We start from the raw sequence: 25178 nt of genomic DNA on the forward strand, positions 1-25178 counted from the left end.
TCAACTTTCTCTTTCACACCCGGCCCAGGCCGAGTGACTGGGAGGAAGGATACCGCCCGGTGATGCAAAAGGAAATTTCCCCAGCCTCCACGCGTCGCCGTGCGTCACACCCCGCCGGGGGCCGCGAGCCTTCACCTGCCGTCACCTCGCCGCCTCCCCGAGAGCAGGCTCCAGACGGGGCTGCGCAGCGGGCAGAGGATGGCGGACGGCGAGTTTGGGTACGTTCTCACGCTGACCCGGGACTATATGAAGCACGTTCTGCAGGGGCCCCAGCCCGGATCCCGCCCAAGCAGAGTATCCCAAGTGCTACAAGACATGGCCTTCTCGGTCCAGGGGGAGGTCGAGAAGAAGTTGAAGCCGTGCCTGGACAAGTTCCACGTGGTGTCGGTAGACACGGCCAGGACGATATTCCACCAAGTGATGGAAAAGGAATTTGAAGACGGCATCATTAACTGGGGCAGGATTGTGACTATATTTGCGTTTGAGGGCATCCTCATCAAGAAGCTTCTCCAGGAGCGGATCGTCCCAGACGCGGATGCGTTTAAGGTTTCCCACTTTGTCGCCGAGTTCATCACGAAACACACGGGAGAATGGATCCGGCAAAACGGAGGCTGGGTATGTGCCGTGGGATATTTCTCGTTGTTCTTACCTTTGAACTAGGAATCGACAGTTTCTCCCCGGTTAAAAAAAAAACTACTATTTTCTTCAGGTGGTTTCTTTTTAAAGGTTCTCGTTTTTATTAAAAAGCTTATTTATTTATTTTGGGGGGGGGCAGAGAAGAGACGGAATCCCAAGCAGGCTCTGTGCTGTCAGTCAGAGCCCCGCTCGGGGCTCGATCTCATGAAAGGCGGACGCCTAACTGACTGGGCCGCCCAGGTGCCCCTGAAGTTTCTCATTTTATAATAAGAAGACGTTTCTGGCTCCTTTCCAGTGAATCCTAGAACTTTCTAGCCGGAAAACACATGCGGTTCCAGCTTTGACTCCTAAAGGCCTTACGAGTGGGGGTAAGATTTGGGAGCACGAGAGCGTCTCCCCAGGGCACCTGTCAGAGGCGCAGTGCCCAGCGGAGGACTTGGCTGTGGCCAGGCTGTCATGACAACGTACAATTAGCACAGAAGGAGGTGGAATCAGATGCTGTTATACTTGGGTATTTACTGTTTTGCAAAAGACGGGTACGTTTTTGCAAGTTCATTGTTTACAAACTGATTTTCTTTTTCTTTTTTATTTTTTTCAATTTTCCAACATAACAAATTCTGGCTGTTAAAGCCTGTTGACTAAAAATAATAATAATAACGTGCTATACCACCAGCAAGAAGCTTCATAGAAGAATTTCCACATAACAATTCACTTTATTATCAAAGCCTCAGAAAGCCCAGACTGGGGGGTGGAGGGGCTCTGTTAGAAGGCACCGATAAGGGGCTTTCCACGGCTGAATGTTCATGCTTGTCTTTTTACGCCAGTACCCTTAACACTGACTTATTTTTTAAACTTTATTTTTTTAATTTTTATTTACTTTTGAGAGAGAGAAAGAGAGACAGAGAGAGGGAACAAGCAGAGGAGGGGCACAGAGAGAGGGAGACACAGAATCCGAAGCGGGTTCCAGGCTCGGAGCCGTCAGCACAGAGCCCGACGCGGGGCTCGAACTCATGAGCCGCGAGATCATGACCTGAGCGAAGTCGGACGCTTAACCGACTGAGCCACTCAGGTGCTCCTTAACAACTGACTTTCTAAAACTACTTACAGCTCCATGGATCCTCTTTCCAACCCCCAGTCCTAGCCCTCTCCTCTCCCCAGAGGGGAGATATGCGTTCTCAGCAATTATTTTACACGCAAATCTTGCCTATTGAATAACTCTATAGAAAATACACACACTACTTTTTTGTGAAAAATTTTTATACATATAAATACTACGTGGTACTTATTCTGGGTTTATTTTTCACCCAAGGGCCTTTAAAATATTATTTTAAAGAATACTACAGAAGAAAAAAAAGAGCCCTACACCTATGCTGTTGTATGTAAGTGCTGTTGAACGTCTGGCCGTCTCTGGCTGATGGATATTTCAGTTATTTCCAGTTTGCGATTGCAACAATACATCACAGAATCTCTATCCATGCACTCCCTTGTGGAATATCGAATTGCTGGGTCCTGGTACATGTGCATTTTTTTGACGTACTTGATCCTTGCCCTCCAGGGGGGCTCTGCTAAGGCCCCCCGCAACCAGCTGACCAGTGTTCGGTCGCGGCAGCCTGTCCTAATTTCCCCAATCCACTGGGTTAATAAAATGTAATCAGGGACACCTGGGTGGCTCAGTTGGTTAGGCAACCGACTTTAGCTCTGGGCATGACCTCACTGTTCGTGAGTTCGAGCCCCGAGTCAGGCTCTGTGCTGACAGCTCGGAGCCCGGAGCCTGCTTTGGATTCTGTGTCTCCCTCTCTCTCTGCCCCTCCCCCACTCATTCTCTCTCTCTCTCTCTCTCTCTCTCTCTTTCTTTCTCTGCCCCTCCTGGGATTCTCTCTTTCTCTGCCCCTCGCTTGTGCCCTCTCTCTCTCTCTCTCTCTAAAGAAAATTATAGCTGTCTTTGGTTATTATGTTTTATTTATTTATTTATTTATTTATTTATTTATTTTTTAACGATTTTATTTTTAAGTAATCTCTACACCCAACGTGGGGCTCAAACTCACAACCCTGAGATCAAGAGTCACACGCTCCACCGACTGAGCCGGCCAGGTGCCCCTGGTTATTACAAATGTTCTAAATTTTGATGCAGTCACATTTTACGGGATGTCCCCTGCATCTTGTTTAAGGCTTTCCGGTGTCATGATGGGGCATCCCGCCCTTGGTCCCCCCCTGACTCAGACTCACTCGGGGCTGGAGGAAGCATGGCGGGGGCGGGGGGCGGGGCGGGTCTTGCTCTCTTCCTCTCAGCTGTGGGCGACAGGTGGAAATTCCCACCGTGCCACGGAGGTTTCCAGCGAAAGCAAAACTCCTCCGGTGCAGAGGAATTCAGTTCGCGGCTCTCTGCGGGCTCTATGTCCTGGTGCCCCACATGGTATCTGCAGCTTATACGTTGTGATGAACGTTACTCGAAATCTAACGAGTTGGCAGTGTTTTGTGAGCTCGTGGAGCCCTTGGCCGGGCGATGGGATGGTCTCTGAGATTTTCCGGAAGCGGACTCATCTTTCAGGGGGTGGCCTGGTGTAAGTGTGCGCGCGGCAGGATGAAGCCTTCCCGAGTGGACGTACACATACACACGCGTGCCCACGCACACACTCAGCCTTCACGGGGTCCTTGGGTGTAGGTAGGCTTGAAGCAGCGGACTTTCACACCCGGACAGCTTCGCTCGTAGACGTGACGGACGCGCTCCTGAAAGCGCGCTCCTTTTCGGCCCACACGAGACACGGGTTGCATGGAGGAATCAGGATTTGAGTCTGAACACATTAGCACGGTGGGCTGACACAAGTAAACGTACTCGTGAGGGTTCATCTCGGGGCAGATGGCTGCACTACAGTCGAGATTTCCCGACCCGTGAAAATCGGTCAGACGTGACCGTCCGGAAAGCTCGGGGCCTCTGGTCCTGTCTGCTGTCACCGGCTCCAAATGAGAAATGCGTGTGCATCACGAAAGATGAGAAGGTCAGTTAGCGCACAACCAGAGAACTACTATGATCTAAGTACTTCGCAAGTACGATTAGACACGTTATGAAAACTTTTGGGTCAGGAAGGCAGTATGTCGGCCGCTTGGATAGCGTGAGCACCGACTGTGGGTCACACGGTTCTGGGCTGGCTTCTGGGGTCATTCAGTGCCCGTGGGACGTCCACAGGCTACTACTCGGAACGTTGTTTCCTCGTCTGCTGAACGGGGAGAATAATGCTCCCTCCTCCCAGGACCCGGCGTGACGATTAAATCAGTTACTGTTACACACGAAGCACCTGGCAGAAGCACTCAGTACAAGTTTAGGGTTATTGTTAGTGGTAGTATCGTCAAACTTCCCCGATTGACCAGGGTCAGTCCTCCCAAGTTATACCAGCCAGGGTTGGATATTAGTCGCCATCTAAACCAGATGCCCTGAAGGGAAAAGGAAGACCAGCGTATCGCTAGGACCAGCTATGAAGGGCACACGGGAGATTTCGAGAGGCTTCACCATGTAATTCGGAAAACCACCCTAACACGGAAAGAAAGCCCCTTTCACGACGGGACGCACAGTCAGCACTGGTACTTCCCAGGCAACCGCAAGAGTCAGAAGGGGCGAGACGAGCCGTTTTTGTTTGCTTGGTTACGGTTGTTTATGATCTTCCTGCTCTGAGGGATGGTCTTTTTGCGCCAAACGGAAGGACACACGGAGACTCGTGCCCGCGCGGCCGCGTGCCCGGCTGGCAGAGGCGTTTCCGAGGTGGGGACAGAACCTCCATGAGTCGCTCGCATCCTCTGCTTCGTTAGATTTGGGGGCCAAGTTCTCCTGACGTTTCTCTCCAATTTTGACTTGAGATTGAAAGTCATTGAATGAAAAGAAAGACGGAAATCTAGCCCCTCTCCCCCACACCTTGGGCCCTTCGGGAACGCGCTCTAACTGGGGCGTCCCTCTCCACCCCTCTCCCTCGCACCCTACGTCCGGGGCACAAGCCAGTCCTGCCGGTCGGTCATGCACCCAGCCCACCCGGGACGCGTCCTCCTTCGTCTGACGCCGGCCGTAACCTCTTACCGGTTTCCATCCTTGCCCTGCTACAGTCTGTTCCCCGCACAGCAGCTAGAGTGATCTCTGGACGACGTGAATTCTCTCGTGTCCTGGCCTGATCGGAACCCTCCCAAACGCGCCTTCGCCCGGGAGCAAAAATAAAATAAACGTTCTGACTGCTGTAGTCAGAGCCCTACCTGGTCTGGCCCTAAATCCCCAACCAACCCCACTTCCTGTGAGTCTTTCCTTTGCTTCATAGCTCCAGCCTCCCTGGATAAGCCAATCACACTCCGCCCTCAGGGCCTTTGCACTTGCTGTGGCCGCTGCCTGGAATCACCAGGGGTCTGCATCGGCCCCGCTGCCCTTCCCAGGGGTCCGTGCCACGGTTGCCCTCCTCGGGGAGTCTTCCCTAGCCGTCCCGTCTCTGACGGCACCACCACCGCTCTATCCTGTACCCTGCTTGACTCCCTCGTAACTGCTTATCCGTTCCTTGTCTTTCTCTGTGACCAGAACTCAAGCTTCGTGAGGCCAGGGGTCCTGCGTGTTTAGTTCACCAGTTTGTTTCCAGCGCTTCAAACAGCACCTGGCATGTGGCCAAAGCTCAGTAAACGTCTGTCGGATGAGTACACGTAGTGAATAATCGCCAGGGAAATGCGGGGATAACGTTGGTGTCTTCCTAGATGTCAAACATTCTGAGGATCCGGGGTTCTTTGCATTATTGATGCAGAACGTTATTTTACGGCTTAGGCTTTTCTGAAGCCACGGTACCTGAATCTAATGAACTATTCCTGGAAAGAACCAGATCTGTGTGCTCCTTCTTTATTCCCACATTACGGACAAGATATCGAATCCCTGTTTCTCTAGTTTCATACAATGGTTTTAAGATGCAAATAGTGTCACTGGAAATATGTTTTTGAAAGAGGAAACGTCTCCTGCCACTGTAACCATCTGCGTGCGCGTGTCCTGTGCAATGACGATTGAGGAACGTGAGTTTTCTCCTTTGAGATCACCTGCCTAATGTATTGCACACCAACACTTGTAATGTCTGAATATCCCAATTTTATGCGTCACAATTACTTTACCAGTTCCGAATTGTTAGACATTTGGGTTGTCTTCCTTCTTGGAAACAATGCTTCAAGACTGGCCCCGGGTGGGTTTTCCGCCCCATCGCTGAGCAGGCCGCCTCTTGATCGGTGTCTAATGACGGATGGCCCATCGCACTGCTCCCAGAATGCATACTGCCTCCCGAAAGCGCTCTATCAATGGAGGGACGACCCAACAACCCCACCGGCCAGGGGGCAGGACCAGTAAAAATAATTTGGGGGATTTCACAAGACTCAAAATAACAAGGTCAACTTAACAGGTCTAAAAATCAGTAAGACCGTATTACAACGTGAATTCTTTAACTGCCGGTAATGTTGAATTTCCCCCCACACCCTTGTGCGTGATTCGTGTTTCTGCTTTCAATAGCCCTTGTCTTCTCAACTCTTAGGGGCTCGATGATGAGTCTCTTACCCTTGAATGAGCCCTTTCATGATAAATGTAAATATTTTCCTGGTCAGTTCTTTTCTGTTTTTTTTTTATTATTATTCTGTTAAAATACACGTAACGTAAAAGGTACGGGCTTAACCATTTCTAAGCGTGCACATCAACAGTATTAAATAGTCGCACTGTTGTGGGACGTCACCAGGATCAACCCCCAGGACTCTGCACCCCCCGACCCCGGATCGTGGTAACCAGCACCCTACTTTCTGTCTTTATGGGTTTGACTACTGTGACCACTTTGTGTAGATGGGGTTAAACAGTATTTGTCTTCTCGTGACTTGCTTAGCTCACTGAGCCTCGTGTCCTGAAGGTTCATCCACGTTGTGGCAGGTGTCAGAACGTCCTTCCTTTTTAAGGCTGAGCAGTATTCTGGTGTATGTATAGACCACGTTTCGGTGACCCATTCCTCAGCTGAGGGGTGCTGGTGTTGCTTCCATGTTTTAGCTACTGTGAATTTTCTCCTTCTTTTAATTTTAGCTTTTTATGGCTAAAAAACCTCTAATCTTTTTTTTTTTTAATGCTTATTTATTGTTGATAGAGAGACAGAGCACGAGTAGAGGAGGGGCAGAGAGAGAGGAAGACACAGAATCTGAGGCAGGTTCCAGGCTCTGAGCTGTCAGCACAGAGCCCGGCGCGGGGCTCGAACCCACGAACCGTGAGATCATGACCTGAGCCCAAGTCAGACATTCGACCGACAGAGCCACCCAAGCGCCCCAACCTCTAATCTTCTAGCTGGATTTGTCAGTTATTCCTTTTTTTCACGCTCTTTAGCTGAGAAGTTGAGTGTATGTCAGAGGATATGCTACGTGCCAAACAGTGACCACTGTCCTAGCAAAAGCGGTCGTTGGAGAGTGCCTCGTTGCTGAGGGTTACGAAGATCCTGGGAAGGGAGGCGGTGAGGGCGCGTGGGAAACGTGTGCGTGTGCAAAGGCGGAGGGGGAGGAAGGGGAGAGAAGGAGCAGCCTGTTCCCTCCGTTAGGCCGTGACAGCGTGTGCTGGGCATGACTCTGCAACTCTGTACTTGACACTATGGGGACAGAAGCCGGCTTTCTTGGGCAACCCTTCGGATGGAAAATCCCCTTGACCGCCGTCTGTGCGCTGGCCGTGCTCGGGAAGAGGCCCCGGGCGCCGGATAACAGGTCTCTTCCAGCCCCAAAGTGGCGTCACCTGGGCTCCGAGCTGCTAGCAGGCGGTTGTCACCCCAGAACCTGGAACCTGCCGGGGGCAGAGCGAATGTTCACTAGACGAACATTTAAAACAATCATTCCGGCAATTTTCTAATCCTTTGGGTGATTGTTTGGACACTTGCAGAACGAAAGAACAGCGTTGGCGTTCTCGTACGGGCCCAGGCGCTAGGAAGTCAGTAACTTTAGGTAGCTTACTTTTTTCGCATTTGTCAGGATAACAGAGGGCGTTAGGCTGGGCGATCTCAGAGGTGTTTTGCCGTAAGGATGCCCTGTAATGATAGGTCATAAATTACAGTGGGCACTTCACAATCTATTGTTTTAAAACCACGATCAAAAAGAGAATGAATCCTGGTTTTCTTGGGCAATCCTTTGGATGGAAAAGCCCCTTGACCACTGTCTGTGCGCTGGCCGTGCTCGGGAAACCACCTTGTCACAGGCTCAGAGGCACCGACTGACTCTGGGTTTATTGTGGGTCCTCCTGACTCTGCACGGTACCGCTTACAAACATACATGCACATCGCAACACCAGACAGTTGAAAAAGAGGGGAAAAAATGAGACCTTCCTCCAGAGCTGTGCGTCCAGTATGGTAGCCACGAGGCACCTATGGCCGTGAACACTCACAACGTGGCTGGTCTCGGTGCAGATGGGTTGTGAGTACAAAACGCATGTCAAATTGCAAAGTTTTGGTACAAAAGATATAAAATATCTCAAGAATTTTCATACTGATTACATACTGAAATCATAGTATTTTAGATAAATTAAATCTATTTTTAAAATTAATTTTATGTATTTTCTCTTACTTTAAAAGATGTGGCGGGGGAGGGGTGGGGCATCTGGGGGGCTCAGTCAGTTGAGCGTCCGACTTGGGCTCAAGTCATGATCTCACTGTTCATGGGTCCGAGCCCCACGTCGGGCTCTGGGCTGACCGCTCGGAGCCTGGAGCCTGCTTCGGATCCTGTGTCTCCCTCTCTCTCTGCCGCACCCCTGCTCATGCTCTCTCTCAAAAATAAATAAACATTTGAAATGAATCAACATTTTAACTAAGAAAGTAAAAAGTGTGGCTAGGGGCACCTGGGTGGCTCAGTCCGTTGAGTGCCCCACTCTTGATTTTGGCTCAGGTCACCATCTCGCTATCTGTGGGTTCGAGCCCCACATCAGACTCTGTGCCGACAGTGCGGAACCTGCTTGAGATTCTCTCTCCCTCTCTCTGCCCTTCCCCTGCTCACTCTCTCTCTTAAAATAAAGAAATAAACTTAAACAGAAAATAAAAAATTAAAAATTAAAAAATGTGGCCAGTGGAACCTTAAACTTCCCTCTGTGGCTCTCACTGTACCTCTGTTGGTCAGCGCTGCCCTGGAGAGGCCCGGAGCAGGGCTGCGGGGCGGTGATGCGGTGGACGGAGCGACACCAGTGCGGGCGCAGAGGTGACCAAGGAGCTGCCTTTGTTAAGCGGGGGTCCTTTGCTCTCCATCCCAGTAAACTGTCGCCCCTGGTTTTTAAAATGTGAAATTTATTCTCTAACAGGAAAACGGCTTTGTAAGGAAGTTCGAACCCAAGTCTGGCTGGCTGACCTTTCTGGAAGTTACAGGAAAGATCTGCAAGGTGTTGTCTCTCCTGAAGAACTACTACTGAGCGGCCAGAAGCACAGAACACTCTGGATTGTGAAACCTGCCTGGCTGTCTTGACTCTTGCACTAAGTGTTGCCGGCACTCACTCCACTGGACAGACGACTTTGGTGATGTAACTCGATCTTGCAGAGTTACGGGGATTTTGTTCTCATTTTGATAAATAAACCGTATTTGTCTCCGTACGTAATTTGTGTCCTGCCTGGGAGTCGAGCAGAAGGGCAAAGCTGGAGGCAGGGGACGGGGATTGAAGGAAGCGGGTGGGGGGCCAGGAAGGGGGCGCCTCCTCTGCCCTGGGGCAGATTTTCTTAAGGGGTGCCCGTTACCCAGAAGTCATTCGCCAAGTCGCTCCTCCGACTGCGTGGGGGTGAAGTCTACATCCCGCCTCCCAGTGGCCCCCGTGTCCCTGGATACTTAGGGGATTCCGCAGATGCCCTCCCCACAGACTCTGCTCCCTGGCCCGCCACTCAGAGTGGACAGACACGGCGGGAGGTACCCAGGATGCTCCGGGGCAGTCTGAACGCAGACAGTTAGGTCTGACTCATGCTGAGTCATTGTCAAACTTTTCCTCTTAACAAATGTCATAAATCACACAACTGTGTCTTTTCTTAGACCCTGAATTCCAATTCCGAGGTCAGTAAATTTGACTGCAGTTCAGGAGCGCCAGGCTCTGTTCTAGAACCTCCCAGTCTTCCAGTCTTCCTCAGTGTCCTCTGGCCCTCGGGGCTCGAGTTTCCGAGGAAGTAGCTGACGGATCTGACCAAGAAACCAGGGCCTCCCTCCCAGGCTCTGCGCATTTCCACAGGGGATTTCACTTAATTCACACTTTGCTTCCTCTGTGATTCTTTTTTTTTTTTTTAAGGCTGATTCGAAGAAACCCCTTTAGAAATCACCCTTCAAAAATTTTTTTATGTTTATTTATTTTTGAGAGAAAGAGACAGAGTGTGAGCAGGTGAGGGGCAGAGAGAGAGGGAGACACAGAATCCCAACAGGCTGCAGGCACAGAGCCCAACGCAGGGCTCGAACCCACGAACTGCGAGATTATGACCTGAGCCGAAGTTGGATGCTCAGACGACCGAGCCACCCAGGCGCCCCAGAAATCACTCTTAAAGTAGGGGTCTACTCTGCACACCTGCACACAGATTTCACACGCACGCACACTCTCACCGCCCCAGTCTTACTGCTTCCCATGGCTGATGCAAGGTACGGAGAACAAGACACCTGTAGACTTGGCCTTTCTATCAGCTCATCCCATCCTGGTAAGTGCTCTCCCTGATCTCCGCCCCCTTGTCCCCTATCCCTCACCCGCCTCTCCTCCAGTGACCGTCCGTTGGTTTTCTGTAGTTAATAGTCTCCTGTGGTTCTTTTTTTAAAAATTTTTCTGGGGCGCCTGGGTGGCGCAGTCGGTTAAGCGTCCGACTTCAGCCAGGTCACGATCTCGCGGTCCATGAGTTCGAGCCCTGCGTCGGGCTCTGGGCTGATGGCTCAGAGCCTGGAGCCTGTTTCCGATTCTGTGTCTCCCTCTCTCTCTGCCCCTCCCCCGTTCATGCTCTGTCTCTCTCTGTCCCAAAAATAAATAAACGTTGAAAAAAAAAATTTTTTTTTAAAAATTTTTTTATGTTTATTTTTATTTTTTTATGTTTAATTTTTTATGTTTTTTATATTTAAATTGTTTATGTTTATTTTAATTTTTTAATGTTTATTTTAATTTTTTATGTTTAATTTTTCATGTTTCATTTAATTTTTTGTTTAATTTTTTATGTTTCATTTAATTTTTTTATGTTTGTTTTAATTCTTTTATGTTTATTTGTTTTTGAGAGAGAGAGAGAGAGAGACAGAGAGAGACAGAGCACCAGCGGGGGAGGGGCAGAGAGGGTGGGAGACACAGAATCAGAAGCGGGCTCCAGGCTCCGAGCTGTCAGCACAGAGCCCGACGTGGGGCTCGAACCCACGAACCGTGAGATCATGACCTGAGCTGAACTCAGATGCTCAACCGACTGAGCCCCCCAGGCACCCCGAGTCCCCTGTGATTCTTAACACTGGGGATACAACACTGGGGCAGGTCAGCAGGGAAACGTTTCTTGCAGAAGTGACTTTGGCGTATTCAGCCAAGCCCATCTGAGAGCCAAGTACCTGGCCCTTGCGTCTGCCCTGAATGGGAACATTTCTACCCCGTTTCACCTCGGTGCCTCCCCGCCCCCTGCTCAGTGCGTGAGGTCCTACTGTGTGTTGGCATGAACCAGAGCTAAGTGTAGGGAGGAAGCATCACGAGTGGACATAACAGAAGTGTATGTCCGGGTCCTGCCAGCTGGAATACATTTGCACAAGAGACCACAGACCCTGACCTTTATACCACAGTGATCTCGTTAACAGAGCAACACCGGGGAATCAGTGACATTTCGGGCTTGGTTTGTGACCTGGTCTTTCAAAGTGCAGCTCTGTGTGTTTTATTACTAAGATAACAGGGGGAGGGCTTACCCTTAGCGAACACCGCACACAGAGACGGAGGTGGAACAGGTCGTAGACCGAAAAGTAAGCTAAAGCCATAAAAATCCCGGAAGAGACATCGGAGAAAATCATCACAGCCTCAGAGGGGGTCAAGATTTCTTAGCTACAACAACAAAAGCCTGTGCCAGAAAAGAAAAAAGGACCTAAAAATTATACTCTAGAGACACGATTTAGAATTCTATCTCAAAGCTGTCAAAGAAGAAAAAAACAAAACCCAATCTTCAAAACAGCAAGCCACAGAGTGGGAGGTAACACGTGTCACACTGGTAACTGACAAAGGACTCGTGTCCAGAACGTGCGAAACACAATTCAGGAACAACGCAACCATCGACTGAATTTAAAAATGGGCAGAAGACGGCAGGCGGGCAGTTCACGTGGAGAAGGTGCGAGACACCACTGGCCACCAGGGAAGGGCGAGGTGAAACCACGGGAGACCTCGGCGCACCCTCCAGAACGGCTCGCACGAAGGCCACCACCGGTACCGGGCTTTGGGAACGCCCTCAAGCGCTGCTGGTGGATCTTGAACCGCGTGGCAGGTTCTTGTAAAGCGAAACGCGCGCTGACCCGGGGCGCGGCAGCTGGGCTCCTGGGTCTCCGCTCAAAAGCCCCCGAACATGTCCCCACGATTCACGGCAGCTGTATTCACGAGGGCAGAGAGACCCGGACACAACCCACGTGTTCCACAAATTGCAGCACGCCCGCGCAAGGGACGAGCCCCAGCAACGATCAGGTGTGGGCTGGCGCCACGGGATGAACCACCCTCAACACGCGTTGAGCGAGAGAAGCCGGTCACGAAAGTGTACGTGGGGTCCAGTGTCGTCCACGCGAGACCGGAAAAGACAAATGTGATGCGTCCGGTGGCAGAAAGCAGGTGAGAGGTGGCCTGTGGCCAGGGTGGGGGGGGCGGGGGGCCGGCCGGGAAAGCTCTGTCTGGGGTGATGAGGATGTCCCGCCTCTTGGCTGTGGTGGGAGAAGCGTGTCCAGGATTCACAGAGGCGCTCCCTTAAAACAGGTGCATTTTACTGCAGATGATAACGTAGCTGATTGTTAAAAAGCTCCGGTTTTTGCAAAAGAAAAAAAGAAAAAACCCGAAAAAGGTGAACGCTCATTGTGAACAGTGCAAACGCAGGAGAATAAAAGGAGAGACACAAGCATGACCCCAGATACCAGTTTAAGTCCCAATAAAATCACGAAGCACTATTATTTTTGCCTCGGTCACTTAGAAGGATCTGTCGGTGTGCATGACAGCCCGTGGACACCACCAGGCCTGCGAGCGTGGGGCCCTCCCTTCAGCTGCCTTACCCCCCCCCCCCCCCCCCCGCCGTGGTGGCCCGTGGCTCCCGTGGCTCCGCTGGCCTGTTTCCAGCACCTGCTGCCACAGACTCTGCTTAGGACACTCCTCTGCCTCGTCCCGCCCAGGCTAACCCGGCCTGCAGACTTCCGCTCGGAGGTGGCCGCTTTAGGGACGCCCTCCCCACCGGACTCCCCCTACGGCCTCTGAAAACACCACTGTCTCCATTAGAGCCTCACATCTGTGCGAGTTTCAGTTCGGTGTTTCCCACCGGACAGCCAGCTCCGCGAGGGCAGGAACCGCGCCTTCGCGTCTCAGAGTCCGGCTCACAGCCCGCTGAAGGCTCAGGGACTACTGTTCACAAAACGCACGGATGGACGCGCATCGGTTCCCGAACGGGCCGCCCACGAGGCCGGGCACCGTGCTCCCCGCGGCCCCGGGGCCACGGCCGCCTCTTGTTTGCTCCCGGCGCACGAGGGACTTCGGAGAAGTGATGGCCTTTAATTGTCAGGCGGTCCCCGAACTAGATACTATCTATCCCCACTTAGAAACAGGCTGGGAAGCGGGAAGAAACTTGCGCCTTGCAGGGGGTCACGGGGGCGAAGGGTCCCTTGGGGTCACGGGGGGGGGGATGGGCTGGTCCCTGGGTGCACGGGGTCATGGGGGTGGGTGGCCGGGTCCCGGGTCCCTCGGTGCATGGGGTCACGGGGTGGGGGCTGGGCAGGTCCCTGGGTGCACGGGGTCACGGGGGGCTGGGCGGGTCCCTTACCGCCCTGGGGCGTCGTCGTTCTGCACCACTTCCCCCTGACCCCACGGCCCCACCCAGATGCCTGCTTCCTTCTCCATCCCGCTCACAGGCTCACAAGCTCACAGGCGGGAACTGTGTGCAAATGCCAGCGGGGTGGGGCTGGCTTCCCCACCGACGGTGACGTCAGTCTTCGACAGCCAGGCAGGTGTCCTGATCTCCCTGGTCTGCGCCCCTCACCCGTCTATGCGCGGCCTCCCTGGAGACCTGCCCCAGCTCGAACTGGTCATGGCTGGTTCGGGTCTGGAAACTTTTTGCAGATCTCCGTGACTCAGTGGGACCTGACAATAAGCCCTTTCTGGACGGCTGGTAGCCACGTGTCGCTATTTACCTACTTATTTACTTAATTTTTTACAGTTCGCATCCAAGTTACTTAGCATACGGCGCAGTAATGAATTCAGGACTAGAACCCAGCGCTCATCCCAACGGGTGCCCTCCTCAATGCCCCTCACCCATTCAGCCCATCCCGTCTCAAAATAAATAAACATTAAAAAATTTTTTAAAAAGGGACGCCTGGTCGATTAAGCGTCTGACTTCAGCTCTGGTCATGATCTCATGGTTCTTGGGTTTGAGCCCCGTGTCGGGCTCTGTGCTGACAACTCAGCCCGGAGCCTGCTTCAGATTATGTGTCTCCCTCTCTCTGCCCCTGTCCCCCTCGTCAAAAATAAATAAACATTTATTTGTTTAAAAAATTTTTTAAACTTTATTTATATTTTTGAGACAGAGAGAGACAGAGCACGAACGGGGGAGGGTCAGAGAGAGGGAGACACAGAATCTGAAACAGGCTCCAGGCTCTGAGCTGTCAGCACAGAGCCCGACGCGGGGCTCGAACTCACAGACTGCGAGATCACAACCTGAGCTGGAGTCGGACGCTCAACCGACTGAGCCACCCAGGCGCCCCTAAATAAACGTTTACATAAACAATGTAAGATAACTTGAGTGGATAAGCCATGAGGACGAAAGGTACAGCACGGAGAGTATAGTCAGTGGCATTGTAACAGTGTTGCACGGTGACAGATGGTAGGTACGCCCTGTAACGGATGGAGAAGTTGAATCAGTCTGTTGCGCACCTGAAACTAACGTGACACTGTGTGTTAACTGTACTTCAATAAAAAGAAAAAGAGAAAAATGTAAGATGATATATGGTTCCTCTCCACTCGAAACTCTCCAGTGCTTTCCACCTCGCTCCGAGGAGAAGCCGAAATCCTTAGAACATTCTTACGATGGCGCCCATGGCCTTCCACAGCCCGCCTGCCCCCGAACCGCCTGAGTTCATCCCTGCTGTGCCAGGCACCCTCTTGCCCGTGGTGGAGTCTGACACGCTCTTCTCAGTCTACTGATTTCTGCCTTGGATGTCATGTGGCTCCCGAGGGTGGGACTTGGGGACACACAGATGCCGAGGGGTCTATCACGGGGCTCCCCCACGAGCCCACAGAGAGCTCTGGAGATTCGGAGAGCCAACCAACACCGTCCCTCGTGTTGCGTGTACATATACGTTCACAGAGTCCTTGATGGGGGTGCTGCGTATGGCTGCTGAACTGTCGTATCCTCAAAGATGTGGAGTAAACGAGGAAGACGGTCAAAGCTTTACTTAGGTAGACGAGGCTCTCTTATGGTCAACGGGTGCTACCCAGCGTTCGGAGCCCACCAGAGTAGACACGGACACGCAGGAGAACAATGCCTCCGGAGTTCAGCAGGGGCATTTGAACAACAGCATACCTACCCCTGCCCCCCAGAGCCCTGGGGCTGCCTCCGCTAGGGAGCCCTCGGAGGTCTGCCTGCCTGCTGACTGTGTCCTTTTGTCTTCAGCCTCGTCGATGTTCAACCGGCTGCTGAAACCGTGAACCTGGTTTCTGGGAGTCATCCTTGAACCTTCCTTGCCCTCCATTCCTGTTCTGCAACCAAAGAGTAACCGAGTCCTGGCCACTCCACCTCTTAAATATCTCTCGAGCCATGCTTGCCTGTCCTTCTAGCCCCTTCCCTCCTACACTAATGCAAGCCACCCCCTCTGGCGGACTCAGTGCAGCTACACACTCATCTGAGATGTGGACGCAGCGTCACCCCTCTGCTTAAAATCGCCCAGTGGCTCCTCATGGCTCCTAGGAACTCAGATTCTGCCACCAAACCCGGGGTCATTCTTTCTCTTCACTTGAGTGTGGGCTGGACTCACGCTCAAGAACAGAGCGTAGGAAGGAGAAACAAAGGTACCAGGGAGGAGCCTGGCCAGGTGATCGCCGGTGACGTCACCAGTGACCAGCCGTGTTGACAGCACGAACCTTTGGTATCTTGATAAAAAGGGCACGAAATCTCCGTGGCGTTCTTCCCCAAGCCCACGGCCCCGGGCAAACGTCAATCGCAACTTGAGGGACAGTGTACAGAGTCCCTGACCAGTGACTCCCCAGAACTGACCGAGTCATCAAAAAACGAGGGAAGCGTGAGGGGTGGGGGCAGACGAGATGAGCTGTGAAGACACGGTCGCTAAACACAGGGTCCCGGATGGGACCCTGGCACAGAGCACGGGCATCAGTGGAAAAACTGACCCAATGAAGTGTGGAGTTTGGTTAGCAGCAACATGCCCACGCTGGCTTCTCAGTCTCGACAAAGGTCCCGCGGGGTGTCCGGCGTTGCCTCTGGGAGGGCGCGGGAGAGTTTACGGGAGCTCTCTCTATTGCCACTGTACCCTTTTTGTCAACTTAACCTTTAAAAAGGTTCGCTGAAACACAGAGGCAAATCAAAAGAACCCCGTGTCGTCTAGCCTTATGTCACCCCTCTCTCCTCCCGGCTCTTTGCTGGGGAGAATTTCCGGCCATCTTTCAGTTCCTCTAAACGTCACGGGGTTTTTCCCTTTCGGGCCTGTGCACACACGGTTGTCTCTTCCTAGAAGACCCTCTCACCTTCCCCACCTCCGTTCTCACTCGCCCTCTCGCCCGGTTAGTGCTTACTCAGCCTTGGTACTTGGTCACTTCCTTGTGACGGGGGCGGGGTGCCGGGGGAGGATGTGGGGATCACCAGCCACCTCCTGACCTGTCTAGTCGGAGGGGATGATTGATCTGTGCAGGCTGAGCACGTTAGAGTGTGCGGGATCGTTCGCGTCCTTGCAAGTTGACATTTGCTTTATACACCAACCCGTGGTCGCGTTTCCTGAACGTTTGCATGAATACAAATCACTTGGGGATCATGTTAAAATACAAATACAGGGGCGCCTGGGTGGCGCAGTCGGTTAAGCGTCCGACTTCAGCCAGGTCACGATCTCGCGGTCCGTGAGTTCGAGCCCCGCGTCAGGCTCTGGGCTGATGGCTCGGAGCCTGGAGCCTGTTTCTGATTCTGTGTCTCCCTCTCTCTCTGCCCCTCCCCCGTTCATGCTCTGTCTCTCTCTGTCCCAAAAATAAATAAACGTTGAAAAAAAAATTTTTTTTTAAATACAAATACAGATTCTGGGGACGGCCTGAGACCCCGCCCGCCTGACAAGGTCCCAGGTGGTGCCGATGCGGTCGGCTCAAAGCAGCAAGTTTTGGGAGGCGGATGGCACCCGGGGTGCTGACGAGAATTAAGCGTTAGGTCTGTAAATGCAGCAACGAGACCACGCGCTTCAGTAAATCCACGCCTGTCTCACCTTAGAGGATGGAAACGCTGCTCGTTTCTGCCGTTCTTTCCTCCACCTGCCCCTGCCCACCCACCTGCTCAGTTTCCGCACAACTCCTTGAACTGAAGGTACGCAACCACTTTGGCATCACAGAGGTGAGTCAATGGGTTTTCCCCGCTGATGTGACTTTTCTTTTTTAATTTCCAGAATGGCTACCTACTACCTAGGGCGGAGGGAGCCGCCCTTTTCTGGATATTCCCTAGTTTGTAAAATTATTCTTTTTTTAAGTCTCTTTTTAATGTTTGTTTTTGAGAGAGAGAGAGACAGAGAGTGTGCGGGGGAGGGGCAGAGAGCAAGGGAGACACAGAATCCGAAGCAGCTCCAGGCTCTGAGCTGTCAGCACAGAGCCCGACGCGGGGCTCGAACTCATGAGCCGCGAGATCATGACCTGAGCCGAAGTCTGACGCCCAACCGACTGAGCCCCCAGGCGCCCCTGTGAAATTATTGAACTACGGTTTGGTACTCTAGCTATGGTTTGAAGAACACGAGGGGTCTTTTCTCCTGGCCTGGATGTCCGTAAGCAGCTGGGATTTTACCAGAACCAACCAAATGCGTTCCCGCCGAGTTGGCTCCTGACCCAGCCTCTGCTAACACACGCCCACCCAGCGCCCGCTCCGTGCTGGGTCTGGGGCTGGACCTGAGGATGCAGGCAAGTGTCCACGCGGCCCCAGGCTGACAGAACACCGCTGGGACAGACACTGCTGGGACAGGAGGGGGTAGCACTGGTTTCTGCCACGTACATGAGCTGGGGCGGGACACGTATGATCTCCAAACCTGTTTCCTGTTCTGTAGCAACATCACAGTAATACCCCCGTCACACTCTGTAGGTCGAGCCCTCGCACGGTAGGTTCCAGAGGCGGCGCGGGAGGCGCTGGCCATGGGTAGTGGTATTATCCCAGCTACGATAGTAGTTCTGCCATCTCCTGGATTAACCCTGAGAATCTACCCGCATGGCCGTGCCACAGGGACCACTGAGTAACCTGGCAGGGAGACAGGGAGGGAGGGTTTACGCCAACCGTCCAAGAGCACACAACCCAGAAAACCCTTCTCAGACACTCGTTTTCCAAAGTCCTCCCTGCCCCCCACCGTGGCTTCCAGGGACTTTCCTCCCTCTCTCTCCCCTCAAATGCAGGGAGGGGAACTAACTGTGTGACTCCCCAACCCTGTCTTTCCACGTGGCTTACTGACCGCCCCCCCCTTCCCTCTGGGAAGCGACATGAAGTCCTCTGGCCATCTGACACAGACAGGTGAGGTAGGAGCCGTCTTTTTAGGATTTTGGCTTTCACTCTATCACCCAAGTGGCTTCTCAAAGTATTTCTTCTTAAAAACACTAAAGTCATATGGTGCTTTCCTAGGACGAGTTGTGAGTTCTGGTGAATAAAAGGGACCACTGTGCACTCAGCTGCCCCCGGGGGGCTCCAGAAGCATGAACCGCTGAGCCAGGGAGTGGGAAGCTTCAGGGCTGTGCAGGTGCGGCCCAGGTAGCTGAGAGGAGCTGTGTTCCCATGACAGGTGTGCACCGAAGGAATTTTCTTTTTTTTTTTTTAAATTTTTTTAACGTTTATTTATTTTTGAGACAGAGAGAGACAGAGCACGAACGGGGGAGGGTCAGAGAGAGGGAGACACAGAACCGGAAGCAGGCTCCAGGCTCTAAGCCGTCAGCCCAGAGCCCGATGCGGGGCTCGAACTCACGGTCTGTGAGATCATGACCCGAGCCGAAGTCGGCCGCTTAACCGACTGAGCCACCCAGGCACCCCCACCGAAGGAATTTTCAAGAGGGACAGCGATGGGGTGAGAAGGTTTTCCTTCCGAGGAAGCCGTGTTTGGCAGTGCTGTGACCAGGCGGGAGGAGAGTTTGATCGCTGGGAGATCAGTTAGGGCCCGATGCAACAGGCGGTTAGTAATGTTTGTTGACTTACACTTGGGTCAAATAAAATTTCCACTGTTTTCACAGGATGATCTCTCCCATCGCAGGCTTGCACAAAGTTTACTTATTTAACAGGTTTTTTTTTTTTTTTTACCTTTTCTTTTGAATTTTAATCTTACGGAAATTCATAAAAATAGACTTCCCATACACTCTGAGTCCAACTTCCAATAACAACATCGTCAGTGTAACGGGCAATTATCCAAAGAGAGAAACGCACACCGATACCCCACCATTAACTAATGTACAAACCTTACCTGAATCCACCAGGTTTCCCATTAATGTCCGTTCTCTGGTCCCGAAGCTGACCCAGGAGAGCCAACTGTATTGAACTGTCCTGTTGTGTCTCCTCACTCTCCTCCAATCCCGTCTTTCTTGGTCTTTCATGACCTTGAGACTCGTGAAGACCACCAGCCAGGTGTGTGGTAGAACGTCTCTCAATTTGGGTGTGATGTCTTTCTCATGATTGAGGTTTTCCTGATTTTCCTGTTGGGAGGAAATACCACGTGAATGGAGTTGTGTCCTTCCAGTGTGTCCTCAGAGGGGCCACGTGTTCTTGTCACATGTTAACCTGTCCTGTCTTGTGGGGAGATGGTTCAAGACCACAGAGATGTTCCAGTTATGCCTCTTTGTTTTGTTGTTGTTATGGATCAGTATTCATTCATCAATCACGAGGCACTTACGGATATTTATGTTATTCCATGGGTTATAAAGTAAGTAAGACTATCTTTTTGTTGCTCGAACTGTCCCAGCTTTGCCCACTGGGAACCCCCGTTTGGGTCCCGGCTCCCCTCCTGACCTGCTCCCTTCCACTGTGGTCACCCCCTTACTCTGTGGCACCACTAAATCTTCTAGGTCCACCTTGGTCCTGCCTCAGCTCTGGAAGCCCTATTTTTTGTTGTTGGACAATGACATTCGGAAGCCAGGATCCGGATGCTAGAATTCATTGCTAGGGAGGGTCACTGCTTCCAGGTCTGCTCAGGAACAGGACTAGGAAACATAAGCAGATGTATCTAACCCACATCTCTATTTCTGTGTCTACGCATTTCTGTATATACTTAAAATCGCAAATTTACGTGGACACTTCCAAGTCCAACCCAACACAACAAGGTTCATTCCAACCTTCCCTCCTTCCTTATTTGTTACTTATTTTTCGGGATAGGGAGAAACTGGGACTCTCATCATCTACAATGTGTTTACTTATTTTGTTCAATTCTAGAACACAGATAAAGCAGTTTCACAATTACTAATTTATAACCTTTTGAAAAACAAATGTCTTAACTAGAGTGGCCACATTTGTGTGAAGCTATTTTTGTCGTTAGTCTTACAGAAAATCAAAATGCTGTTTTCCACAGTTACTTAAGTTCGTTCTTTTCTTCTCCAGCATTCGTTGTAATTGTTAATCGTGTACGATGCACTTCAGTTTCCGTGTGCCGGCTTGCACTGTTCCTGCTGTACGAATGGGCGCGTGTGTGTACGCAGACGTGGTCGGCATGGTTCGGAGGGTCAGAGCTACACAGACAGGTGTCATCAAAGGAACATCCCCTCCCCCCTCTCCCCCCCCCCCACCCCGTCCACACCCATTCTCTATAGGTACCCAAGCTTGGTTTCTGGTTTATGTTTATTTCCTTTTTTGTCTTTCAGAAATGAGCAGATTACGTGTACATACTTTTTTTATATCGTTTTTTATTTTAAGGACATGTAATTGACATTAAATTCACCCTTTTAAAACGTCCAGTCTATTTGGTTTTAGCACATTCACAGTGTTTTGCAACTATGGCCTCCATCTAATGTTAGAACATTGTCATCACCCCCAAAAGAAACCCTGCCCTCCTTCCCTCGCAACCTCAGGCAGACACTCATCTACGCGCGGTCTCTGTAGATTTGACTGTTCTGGATATTTCATGTAAATGGGATCACACGGCGTGTGGCCTTTTGTGTCTGGCCTTTTACTGAGGTCCATCCGTCCGTGTTGTCGTGTCTCATATTCCCGTTACTGTGAGGGTTCCTTTCTTCGCACCCTCACCAACACTTCCGTTCTCGGTTATAGCCCCCCTAGTGGGTGTGAAATGGTATCTCTTCTCGGTTTTGTTTGCATTTCTCTAATGACTAATGCTGCTGAAATCTTTTCATGCGCTTATCAGACATTAATCTTATGTGGAGAAATGTCTAAGTCTTTGCCCATTTTTACATTAGATTATCTTTATTGATGAGCTGTTAAGAGTTCTTCATGTATTCTGGATTCAACTCCCTTATCGTATACATGATTTGTTAGTCCTCCCAATCTATATTTTTTTCATTTTCTTGATGATGTGCTTTGACGTACTGATGTTTTCAATTTTGATGAAGTCCAATTTACTTCTCTTTTGTTGCTTGTGTGTTTGGTGTCAAAACTAAGAAACCACTGCCTAATCCACAGTGATAAAGGTTTGTGCCCCTGTTTCCTTCTAAGAGTTTTGTTTCAGCACTTACTTTTAGGCCTTTGATCTACTTTGAGTTAAACTTTGATTACGGCGTCAGGTAAAAGCCCAACTTCCTTGTTTTCCACATTCCAGCACCATGTTTCTGGGAATAGACTATTCTTTCTCTGTTGAATCATCTTGGCATTCTTTTTTCAGGACAATCAATTCACCATAAATGTGGACATGTATTTCTGGGCTCTGAATTCTGTCATTTACCTATCTTTCTTTCCTTATGCCAGGACCACAATGTCTTGATTACCGTAGCTTTGTAGTAACTTTTCAAGTTGGGTAGTGTGAGTTTTCCAACTATGTTCACTTTTTTCAAGACTGTTTTGATTATTCTGGACTCCCTGCATTTTCACAAGAATTTTAGAATCAGCTTATTGATTTCTGCAAAAAAAACCAAGTCTGATAGATATTGCATTGACTCTATAGATCAATTTGGGGAGCAGTGCTATCTTAACAATATTATGCCTTCCAATCCATGAACGTGGGATGTCCTTTAACTTATACTTGTTTTCTTTCTTTCAACGTCACGTGGTTTTCAAAACTCTGACAGTTGTTAAATTTATTCCTAAATATTTTTTTGATGCTATTGCAAATGAAATTCATTTTTTTATGTTTGTCTATATTTGTTTTTTTTTTGTTTTTTACATTTCAGACTATTTATGTTATTATAAAAATCTTAGGGTTCTCTAGAGAAAGTGAATCAATAGGAGAGATATTTTTATTATGTATACCTTATATCTTGTTATACATACCTAATCGATTATATATACTTGACAATAAATGCATCATGAAATATACATATGAATCTCTTTATATTATCTCCCGTTGTATATATGAATACATAGTTGACCATTAAACAATACAGGCATGAGCTGTGTGGGTCCACTTACACATGGATTTTTTTTGGATACAGTCCAGTACAATAAATGTATTTTCTCTTATGATTTTAAGAATTCTTTTCTCTTACTTTATTGTAAGAATTCAGTATGTAATACATGTAACATACACACTAGGTGTTCGTAACTGTGCATATGATCCGTAAAGCTTTCATCAATGGTAAGCTATTAGTAGTTAAGTTTTCAGACAGTCAACTGTGTGGCGATCAGTGCCCCTAATCCCCATGTTGTTTGAGGTCCAGCTGTATATGTAGCACAACAGAACCAAAAGAAGATATCTATTTAAAAAATGTTTTTAGTTTATTTATTTATTTTGAGAGAGAGAGAACACAAGCAGGGAGGGACAGAGAGATGGGGGAAAAAAAGAATCTCAAGCAGGTTCCATGCTGTCAGCACAGAGCCCAATGTGGGGCTCAGACTCATGAACTGTGAGATCGTGAGCTGAGCTGAAATCAAGAATCAGATGTTCAACTGACTAAGCCACCCAGGTCCCTCAGGAGATATCTACTGATAACAAGATTTATGATAAAGAATTGACTCGTGTGATTATGGAGGTCAGCAAGTCCAAAATCTCCAGAGCCACGGTCCCAATCTGAATCCAAAGGCTAGGAGCTGCTGTAGAACTGGAAGAACCAGCAATATGTCTAGTATGAAGGGTGTCAGGCTGGAAGAGGTGTGCTTGTATATTGGTCTTGTATCCTGCAACTTTGCTGGGCTCCACTTTACTCGTCCTAACGAACCAGTTAGATCCCTTAGGACGTCGGTATATGAGGTCATGGCATATGCAGAGACAGTTTTACTTCCTTCTTTTCAGTCTGGGTGCCTGTTATTTGTTTTTCTGGTTTAACTGCCCTGTAACCCAAACTTTTTTTTTTTTTTTTAATTAAGAGAAATTAACCCTTTGTGGTTTATGTTGCAAGGATCTTCTCTCAGTTTGTCAGTTGTCTTTTAATTTTGTGTATGGCTTTTTATGCTATGAAAAATTATAAGAAACTGTCATACAGTTATGTCTCAATCTTCTCTTTTATTGCCTTTGGATTTTGAGTCACAACGAGGATGCCTTTCCCTAAACGGAGGTTGAAGATGAATTGTCCTTTTCTTCTACTACTGGTATAGTCCCAGTTTCCACACTTGGTCCTTAATCCAAGGTGGTTCTTCTTATGTATGGTGTGAGGTACGGACATGATTTTATCTTGCAAAAAATGGCTGTTCAGCTATTCTAGCACCATTTACTAAGATCATGCTTGCCCCAGTGATTTGAGATATCATCTTTGCCATACTCTAAACTTCCATATGGTTTCAGGTCATTTCTGTTGTGTGGTCTACTGTGGGTTTAAGCAGCAGTACCCTCCTGTTTTAATTATAGAGGCTTTATAGTATGTTTCAAGGTTTGGAAGGTCCAGTTCCCCAAGGGCCTTTCATTTTCAGTGTTTTCCTAGCTATTCTATTCTATTCTATTCTATTCTATTCTATTCTATTCTATTCTATTCTATTCATTTTTTAAAAGTAGGCTTCATGCCTAGCACAGAGCCCAATGTGGGGCTTGAACTCCCAACCCTGAGATCAAGACCTGAGCTGAGATCTAGAGCCGGATGCTTAACTCACTGAGTCACCCCGGGGCCCCTTTCCGGCTGTTCTTGAATGCTTGTTTTCCTGGATGAACTTTAGTAAAGTTGATTAACACAAAATTTACTAAAATTTCTCTACACTTCCAATTATTTTACAATTCAATCTCTTTATCCGTTAAATTAGCCCGGTCACCTTTTCAAGGGCCCCCTGATGTGAACGTGTGAGGGCGAGAGTCTCTCTCCACACCTACTTACTCCCTTGAATTACCCTCTTCTCGCTTCCCATTGCTGGTAAACGCTCTGCGAGCAAAAAAACTCGGGTGTCTCCGTCTCCTCCGTGTTTGCTCCTGTAGGAACAGCGCTTTCACAGGAGGAGCGGGCACCAGGCGTCCCACAGTGAAAATACGGCTGGACCTTGAACGTGTCTCGAATAGGGTAACTTACTCTGGGCCCTGAGTTCTCCAGAGGTGAACACGCTGATCTGGTGTGGGAAAGTCAGCCGACGCATCAACGGCCCGTCCTACCCCTCGGTAATAAACCGCCTTCCTCCGACCCACTGGAAACGAAAACGGTGTAAAATGCTTTTGCCAACAAACAAATAATTGTCCCTTTAACCAGCAGGACTGCGTATCCTGCGTACTTCTCACCGGCCCGCCTCGGCGCTCTTTTCGGGCCCCACACAGCCCCTCGAGACGCAAGGTTCACTCACCGGAATCTAGGCTGGCGCCAGGGTCTGACTGTGCCCCTCTCCCCGAGCCCACGATGGGCCAGGGCCGCGCGGGCAGCCGGGGCCACGCGGCCACTCGCTCTCGGCCAAGGAGGGCGGAGGAGCCGCCTCCCCAGAGCCGCGCTGAGGCCGGACAACAGCCGCCCCCCAGCGACCCTGCTCCGGTGCCCGCAGCGAGCCCAGACCCCCCCGCCCCCCGCCCCGGGCTGCACCGATCCGTCCCGGGGACTGCACCGTGCCCGAACCCTCCCTTGGACTGCGTCGTGCTCGGAGCCTCACCCCGGTGCCCCGCAGACCTCGGACCCCACCCCCACC

General features: G+C 50.3%; 2 protein-coding genes and 2 long non-coding RNA genes across 4 annotated transcripts in view; 3 read left to right on the forward strand and 1 right to left on the reverse strand.

Moving 5' to 3' along the window:
* The first annotated feature begins 19 nt into the window (after positions 1–19).
* Positions 20–9215, forward strand: BCL2A1 (BCL2 related protein A1). The gene is made up of 2 exons (XM_047086518.1): positions 20–615; positions 8930–9215. The coding sequence occupies exons 1-2, from the start codon at positions 199–201 to the stop codon at positions 9035–9037; spliced, it is 525 nt and encodes a 174-aa protein (XP_046942474.1). The 5' UTR covers positions 20–198; the 3' UTR covers positions 9038–9215.
* LOC124517221 (uncharacterized) lies at positions 6963–25038 on the reverse strand. Its single transcript, XR_006963383.1, has 3 exons — positions 24581–25038; positions 19459–19687; positions 6963–7673 (listed from the first exon to the last, which is right to left on the reverse strand). It is a non-coding gene; the product is annotated as an uncharacterized LOC124517221 (long non-coding RNA).
* The window catches only part of MTHFS (methenyltetrahydrofolate synthetase), a 122821-nt gene continuing 114718 nt past the window's right edge, over positions 17076–25178 (forward strand). The window contains exon 1 of the mRNA XM_047086515.1: positions 17076–17372. Coding sequence (XP_046942471.1) covers positions 17256–17372 — 117 coding nt within the window. The 5' untranslated portion in view covers positions 17076–17255. The remainder of the gene's footprint in view (positions 17373–25178) is intronic.
* Positions 19589–21013, forward strand: LOC124517224 (uncharacterized). Its single transcript, XR_006963387.1, has 2 exons — positions 19589–19619; positions 20586–21013. It is a non-coding gene; the product is annotated as an uncharacterized LOC124517224 (long non-coding RNA).

The sequence above is a fragment of the Lynx rufus genome, unplaced genomic scaffold (assembly GCF_022079265.1).
Source record: "Lynx rufus isolate CCGP_SWC_20201006 ecotype Redwood Valley unplaced genomic scaffold, mLynRuf1.p SCAF_21, whole genome shotgun sequence".
NCBI lineage: Eukaryota > Metazoa > Chordata > Mammalia > Carnivora > Felidae > Lynx > Lynx rufus.